This window comes from Curcuma longa, unplaced genomic scaffold (genome assembly GCF_044706935.1).
Source record: "Curcuma longa cultivar G26 ecotype Majalengka, Jawa Barat unplaced genomic scaffold, ITB_CL_G26_1.1 contig_16839, whole genome shotgun sequence".
In the NCBI taxonomy this organism is placed as follows: Eukaryota; Viridiplantae; Streptophyta; class Magnoliopsida; order Zingiberales; family Zingiberaceae; genus Curcuma; species Curcuma longa.
Genome location: NW_027430448.1, coordinates 1 through 8759, shown reverse-complemented (window position 1 = coordinate 8759; position 8759 = coordinate 1). Strand labels below are relative to the sequence as shown.

The window sequence follows — 8759 nt, the reverse complement described above, 5'->3', positions numbered from 1 at the left end:
ACGAAGCTTCTCATCAATTTTGATTCAAAATCGAATCATTTGGTTCACTAACCAAACGGTCTTTGATTTGAACGAAATCAATTTCGTTCATTTCATCTTCGTAAGACGAATTCCATCATATTATCCTTTGTCTAGTCCAATTGGACTTTATTTCTCTCGTTCTTAGAATCCAATTCTCAAAATCATTTTAAGTCCTTCGGAGAACTTGTAGTGCGTGTGACCTAATAGGTTCCCGACTATGTTGGTCGTCCATTACTAACCATTAATTACGGAACGATCATGAGTGGCACCTAGTAGTACATCATGATCCCTAATTGATTGAAAAATTAACGATTGATTCTAGAACATCTTCTAAACCTTTCAGTAGCTTTAATGAATCGTGTCTCGTTCCTTTCACCATCTATACTCGCTTGGTTCATGACATGGACTATATGTTGCTCCCCACTAGGCTGACTATGTCACACTTAGCCCAAACTGCTTTCTTGTCTTGTGGATTCAAGTTACTCGTACATGTGTCCAAGAGTACCGTACTCTTGACATGTAATGCTTTGGCTAAAGACTTTTAGTAACAATCCTAACAAATGGTCGTAGGGTATATGTCTCCTTTTTCAAGGAGTGGTGAATCCTTTGTGGGTTATTCAAACACTTTCGGGCACTTTGACTTATACTCAATCATCTCGGAGCCACACCTCCTCGGAGATGTTTGCTTAAGATGTCAAAATATAAGCCTTCATGACCAAGATGACTAGAATACCGCAAGTCAAAGGAAACTCGTACTTAAGCTGCATTAAGATTTTCATTGATATTTATATCGAACCATATGAAGTCTCAAGGTAGGTCACTCCAATGAACTGGTTACCTTTAACCAGCATTCACATTTAACTCTCAACATCCAATGTCTCTAGCAGTGAGATCAGCTGCTTGGCTAACCAAGGAGTTCAAAACATGCTAGTCTCAACAGAATCGATGACATCCGTGCTCATCAATTTCTTGACTAGGGATAATTCTAATACATTCATAATTACACGTGTAGAGATGCTCACTAGTTGTGATCCAATCACAAATTCTTTCACGTTATGAATTGTATTGCGGACATTCAATATTTGAGTTTAAGATCCAATCAAACACATATGGAATGTGCATTCAAACAGTGAATTGATATTTATCCAATAAATTATATGATCATAAGGCGATTACTTTAGGACACCTCTCAAATCTAACACAACTCACCCTTCCAGGACGAAAGACTTGGAGTATTTGTTGATTGTAAGATGTTCTACGCTGAGGCTCTTTATATAAACCCTTCCGAGTGCTTGGATTCTTATCCAGACGTTTGGATCTAATCCGATCTGATCTCCTCGATCTTTATCGGGACTGATTCTTCTAAATCTGGGCGCTTGGCCATCTAGGGGGGCTCAAGGATTGTCTGGGCGTCTGGAATAACATTTGGGTGCCGAGATCCAATCAACTTGAATTTGACCTGAGTTGATCTCGGACTTGGTTTGGTTGTTTCTGTTTACTCCTCTTATGCTTCCTCCATCTTGCTTCCAGTTCCTAGTCCCTATAAGATCAGCATACAAACAAACAAATAATCTAAGCTACCTGTAGTCCATCTAACATACTAGGCTTACTTGAGTCTTACCTTGTAGGTCTAACTTAATGACTTACCTGTGCCTAACTTTCAGTTAGGATTAGTCACTTTCATAGGTAGACTTCCCACTTGTCAAATATCCTGTTTGAACTTTCCCTCGCCTAACCTCTAGTTAGGACTAGTCACTTCCATAGGTAGACTTCTCACCTGCCAAACATCCGATCACCCTTAACCTGTTTGAGCTTTCTTCCTTGCCCAATCCTTGAGATTAGGACTTCCTTGTCTGATCCTCCAAATCAAGTCTTCACTACCCAATCCTCCAGATCAGGAGTTCCTCTGTCTAGCCTCTAGCTAGGGCTTTCCTTACCTAACCTTCAACTAGGACTTTCCCTATCTAACTTCAATTAAGACTTCTCGTTAATCGGTCTAATCGACTAGGACTCCTTGCTAGTCTTCTGGTCAACTTTGACCTGACTAGATTCTATTCACATTCAAATATTAGGTCTTATTTAGATCAACTCTTAGTTAAACAGACTAATGTAAATGTATTGTTAAATATCAAAATTTTAAGAACAGATTAGTGTTCCTTACACTAACACATTGCACTTCTTACATCATTCTGAGTGTATTCATACTCCCATATATAAATTTTATAATCTAGATAGAGAACTGTGAATTTTTAAAATTGACACAACTTTGAATTTTTTTTGAAAATTATAGGATGGTTATGCCAAATGATGGGAGTACAAAAATTTAATAAGCGGTTGATAAGTTATGTACTATAGATTGTTGATTATAAATAAGTACAATAAATTTAGAAATGGACTTGATATACTTGATTGTTAAATAGTAATGAAATACTAATGAATACTAATAGACTTCATAAAGGATGAATATAATAAAGAATAATTAAATATTTTGATAAATATGAAAGTTAAGTAAATATTTTAGATATTATGAAAATCTGATTGTGATAATTAAGTAAATTATTGTTTTTTTTAATTATTTAGTGGTGTTTAAAAAAAAAAAAATCCAATTTTGCTTCTGCCGTCGAGTCCAAGCTCGGATTGAGCTTAAACCTCAAATTTCATGCCATCTTACGTGCGCTTCCCGGTGGCATCTCCGGCCGGCGCCGCTCAATCGCAAGCTTTCCGCTCCCTTCCCCCACCTCTCCGTTTTCTCACCGCTCAAATACATCTCCAACCCAGATCGGATCGGAATCCAGTCAATGAGGATGAGGCGGACAAGGTGTTCGAAGGAGAAAGCATCGCCAATCGATCGTACTGGAGGAAGAAGATCCACTCGCTCTGCGCAGCCCATGGAGACGTTGACGAGGCCCTCCGTCTGCTCGATCGTCTTCGCCTTCGCGGCTATCGCCCAGACGCCCTCAACCTTGCCAGCATCATCCACTCCCTTTGCGCCGCAGGCCGCTTCGAGGAGGCCCACCGCCGCCTCCTTCTTTCCACCGCCTCCGGTTGGCTTCCAGACGACCGCACGGCTAACGTCCTCATCGCCCGCCTCCTTGATGCCTCCACCCCGCATCTCACCATCCAAGCCGTGGCCTGCCTCACTGACGCTAAACCCGCCTTCGTTCCCTCCCTCACCAACTACAATCGCCTCATCGACCAACTCTCCTCTCACTCTCAACCCGTCGAAGCACACGGAATTCTGATCGATATGAGGAACAGAGGCCGCCTGCCAAATACCGTTTCCTACACCGCTCTCATCCACGGCTTCGCCAGAATTGGAGAATTGGATCGTGCCCGACAGCTGTTTGACGAAATGAACGAAGCTGGCGTTCCTCCCAACTCTCTCACTTACAGCGTGTTGATCAAGGCGGTTCTCAGGAAGAGGAGATTCAAAGAGGGGAGGGAATTGATGGTGGAGCTTTGGAAGAAGATGGAGGAAGAGAAATATCCATCGGCCAACAGTGCCGCATTTGCCAATTTGATTGACTGTTTGTGTCGAGAAGGATTGTTCAATGAAGTTTTCAGTATTGCCGAGGATATGCCGCAAGGGAAAACTGTGAATGAGTTGTTTGCGTATGGGCAAATGATGGATTCACTCTGCAGGGCTGGAAAGTATCACGGGGCTTCACGAATCGTATACTTAATGAGGAAGAGAGGATTTCTTCCCAGTATGGCTTCTTACAACTGCATTGTCCATGGTCTGAGCAAAGGAAGGGGTTGCATGAGGGCTTATCAATTGTTCAAGGAGGGCATCGAGTTAGGCTATTCACCAACAGAGTCTACTTACAAAGTTCTGGTCGAGGGTCTTTGTCAAGAAAAGGATGTTCACAAGGCCCAGGATGTTGCTGAGTTTATGCTGCAAAGAGAGGCTGTCGATAAAACAAGAATTTACAATATCTTGTTGAGTGCCTTGCGTCTTCTTGACCATCCAAGTGAACAGTTAAATGTGCTTGTATCCATGCTGCAGAAGCATTGCCGACCAGACGTGGTGACTCTTAATATTGTGATCCATGGTTTCTGCAAGATTGGAAAAGTACATGAAGCAAAGAAGATACTCGATGATATGTTAAATGGTAAGTTTACTGATCCTGACGTGGTTACATTTACTACGATCATCCATGGTTTCATGGATGTTGGTCAACCTGAAGAAGCCCTTAACGTATTGAACAAAACGATGCCAAGATGCTGTTGTGCTCCTAATATTGTGACATATAATGCCGTTCTTCATGGATTAACAAGACTTCAAAAGGTCGATGAAGCTATGAAAATATTCCATGACATGTTAGGTAATGATGTCACCGCTGACAGCACAACATACACCATACTGGTTGAAGGATTATGCAACGCGGGGCATCTCGAAGAGGTCAAGAGGTTTTGGGATGATATCATTTGGCCATCACAGATCCATGATGATTATGTTTATGGAGCTATCCTTAGAGGTCTATGCTCTTCAGGAAAATTTGAGCAATCCTGTGATTTCTTATATGAATTAGTGGACTGTGGGCTTATTCCTGGGATTGTGAGCTATAACATTGTGATTGACTATGCTTGCAAGATGGGTCTGAAAAAGGAGGCTTATCAGATAGTGAAAGAGATGAAAAGGAATGGGACAAAACCAGATGCTATAACTTGGAGGATTCTTGACAAGTTACATGATAAAAATGGCAAGGAATGTTTTATCAGCAATCTGAAATCTGAATTCAACACAGTTTCAGAGGAAGTAGAAATACCAGTAAAGCTTCAACATGAGGCGAAATCGATCATACAGGAAACGGAGTCCAACAATAATACTGGAAACTATGATAACCAATTGGAAGGCCTTGTAGATGCATCGTTTGATAAACTACTTGAGGAGGATACTTGTGAGAATCAGAGAGATGTAAAGCATATTGGCTTGATTGGAGATGCTGAAGCTGAAAATTTTAGGCATTCAGTACAGAAAGAACCTCTTTCAAAGATTGCCAGGAGAATTTTTGGACTTCTCTAACATATCAGGAATTTTAGCAAATGACGGGAGGTGGGATTCAGAGCCTCATACGGAATTTGGACAGCATCAGCATGCAATTAACACTCAAATTCAACAGGAATGTAGTTCCACCATAGCCAGAGCATAATGGTGCAGTAAGTATCCCGTTGTTCCATGGAAGCTGGACCCTTTTGCTTTAGAGAATATATTTTTAATGAATAATTTGCTGAGTGTTTTAGTATCTGATTTTGTAGAAAAATTATGAGCAATGGAAAATTCTTTTCCTGATCAATGGAAAATATGAGTTCCTGCTACACAATAACGATCAGTTCCTCCTCCCCTGGCTTGTTGGCTGTGTCAGATTTGTGATTGTCATAGATCTATGGAAGGCATGGTGTTTTAGTATCTGATTTTGTACAAAAATTATGAGCAATGGAAAATTCTTTTCCTGATCAATAGAAAATATGAGTTCCTGCTACACAAACAACAATCAGTTCCTCCTCCCCTGGCTTGTTGGTCGTGTCTGATTTGTGATTGTCACAGATCTATGGAAGACATACGTGTGAAACGGTGAGATATCTGATAGTATGTTTAATAGGTGTCCTTCCTGTGCAATAACTTTACTTAATATATGTGTGCAAACTTACCCATTTATAGTTGAGTTTTTCTTAAATGAAGTTGGTGTATCCTTAATGAGTAGGGCATCATTAGTACATGATTTGTAAGAGATAGTGAGCAAGTATACACTTTTTATATAAGCAGTAATATTTTCTAAGTATGCAACAATTATAAGGACGCACAGTATTAAATAAATTGATTCTTATTTCGATTAACTCAGAAAAATTTTAGAGGTGGAGAAACTTTCAAAGAAATCTAAAAATAAAGCACACCATAATATAAAAATTTATAGCAACAAAAAAATGATAATGTTATGTTTATGTTGTCGTATGTAGAATAAAGCATGAAATTGTAGTGCGTAGCGTTTGAAGAGTACTACTGAATATGAGGATGAGCACATTAAAAATGAGATTATTTGAAAGCTCGGTCTCATGACTCCTTTTATAAGCCTTCTTCAAATGTTGATGTGACGCCTCATAGTCGGGACCATTCTCGATCACCTAGGAGTTTGTTGATATGATTGCAACGTTTATCCAATAATAAATGTTATCTGCGATCCTAGTGGACTAAATTCACCCCAGTCACCTAAAGCTAGGTCAACTTTCATTTTCGACTTGCTTTCTTGAATCGTTGGATCTCATCCATACTGGTCGCTTGGAAGCGTCTACGATCGCTTGGATGTTGCAATTGCCCACTATAGCTCCAGTTACTTGTGAGACGTTGACTACCACAATCGAAGGTTATCTCCAGCCAATCGTCCCCACTCCCTCTTGATCGCCTAGAACCGATGAACTTCACTTCTTTGCATTGGTTACACGTAATTAGTATGATATGAATTTTAGCTTTGTTTGTGCATACCTTGACTAGATGTTCAGCTTCCAGCTGACCCATCTAGTGTGATTTATCAAGTCATACTCCTAGCTAACCCATCTAGTATGATTTATCAAATCACAGCTCTCAGCGACCTTTACTTAGACTTGTCTGCCAAGCTACAGCTCCTAGTTGCCTTCACTTGGACTTTTCTGCTAAGCTACAACTTTCATCTACCTCCACTTGGACTTGTTTGTCAAGATTTTAGCTCTCAATTGCCTCTGTTTGGACTTACTCTGTCTATTTTTCAATTAAGTTTTTTTTTATTTGATTCTCAACTAAGACTTCACTAATTATCTAGTTCCCAACCATAACATTGCACTCACCTAGTTTATTAGGATTTAGTCAATTTCTTGATTTTTAACTAGGACTTTCACCTATCAAGTAACCTGCTTCCTTTGACACAGAATCATTAGTTCATAAACAAATTAACTTTACACTTAGTCATACATCAAAACTCTAAATTCACTATTACACTCTTTACTTGTAAAGTGACTTAACACTCCTTATTTGAGAAAGTGACGATCATCAACAAAACTGAGGGCTAAGGCAACTAAAAGGAATAGGAGATCATAGGAGGATTGGCACGACTTGAGTGGATGATGTGGTAGCTTATCAGGAAGTAGTCGGTGTTGGAGAAGTTGGGCTTGCCAGTGATAGTGAGCTATAGTGGAGTGATAGAGGAGGATCTAAACCTAAAGCACGAGTGGTCATCTGGTCAGGGCTAACTGATGATTGGTTTAATTGGCATTGCATTTTGTTTCGAATTAATAAACATTTGAGTTTATTTGGGTTAAATAATGGGTTTTGGTGTTAGAATTTCGATTCATGATTTTCTTTAGAATTAATTCAAATTTGCTTAATAATGATTGGTCTTTTAATTTTGGTTCTAGGTTAAGACCGGGATCATTGGGAATTCAGACGAGTTCAGCTAAGTCAAGTACTGTTGAATTTGGTTGATCGAATCAAGTGAAGCAGACTAGAAATTGAACCAGAACTTGAATTAAGCTGCTGAACCGGACCAACTGCTGAACCCGGTTCACTGGAGAAGAAAAGCAGCGATTGAGAAGAGAACAGTGGCTTTGGGCAAAAATTTGGATCGCGATTTTCTCTCCGCGCGCGCGACACCGAGCTCCATTCGCATCTTAGATCTCAGTTCCGATTCCTTCTTCAACAGCGGTTTTCGAATCCTTTAGTTATCTTCAAGGTGTTGAGCAACACACGACAAGGGCATTCTCCAGATCGCGCCATTTTTTTTTTCATTTGCATTCCGCCGAATCACAAATCCAGAGCGTTCCTTAGATCTGTGATTTCCAGTCGATCGCCGAGATTCTCTGAAGTTATCCAAGAGTTTCTATAACCATTCCGTTTCCATCTTCACCAGAGCATAATCAATCAGATCTATTAATCGATTTCTAGCTGATCGTTCCCTGTTTTTCACGCGACAAGAACTCCAGTTACAAGGGCATTCCCTGCGGCTGGAATGTCTTGGTTCATCAGCTGAAGGATTTGGAATAAGCTGCTGAGAACCACAAGGGCGTTCCCTGAGGTTTCTTCACAGATCTGTGAAGAGAAGGAAGTTGAACTTGAATTTGAGTTTGTGAATGATTTTTTTTCCAGAATTTCTTAACCTAGAATCAGATTTGTTTCACCGTCTCATTACTGCCTAGATTGCTTTAGCATAAGAACATCACAGTTATTGTTTTGAAATAGAAAGATCATTTGATTTTGTCAATTCTATATTCAAATTTTGTTTTGAATTTTACAATGGAAGATTTTTCATATTTAGTTCTTATAGTTTTATTTGGTTCTTATAGTTAGCTTGTTGAATTTAAGATGGCATGATAGTTTAATTGCATTAGAGTTAAGTGATTTGATTGCATTTAGAATTAGAATTCTTGTTAATTTTAGTTTTATTCAGATTTTACCATTTTGTTATTAATTCTGCATTTAGTTAGTTTAGTTTTCCAGTTATTTAGCTTTCTTAGTTTAATCTGTAATTTCTTTCATTTTAATCATTTTGTTTAGATTTTAATTCAATTGCTTGTTTAGATGTTTGATATTTTAAATTGGTTATATAGAAAACCCAAAAAGAAAGAGTTGAAAATCTAATTCAAACACACTTATTAGTATCCTTGGAAAAATACGACTTGGGACTCCATGCTACATCTTTATTTTTAGTTTTGAAATGTTTCGATCTATATCAATTTGATGCACCACGTGACACGTAGAATGGTAGACACCA

At 39.1% G+C, this 8759-nt stretch overlaps 1 protein-coding gene across 1 annotated transcript; it reads left to right on the top strand.

Moving 5' to 3' along the window:
• Window positions 1–2680: 2680 nt before the first annotated feature.
• LOC141816473 (uncharacterized) lies at window positions 2681–5543 on the top strand. Its single transcript, XM_074704246.1, has 2 exons — window positions 2681–5181; window positions 5281–5543. The coding sequence occupies exon 1, from the start codon at window positions 2681–2683 to the stop codon at window positions 5045–5047; it is 2367 nt and encodes a 788-aa protein (XP_074560347.1). The 3' UTR covers window positions 5048–5181; window positions 5281–5543.
• Window positions 5544–8759: the final 3216 nt, after the last annotated feature.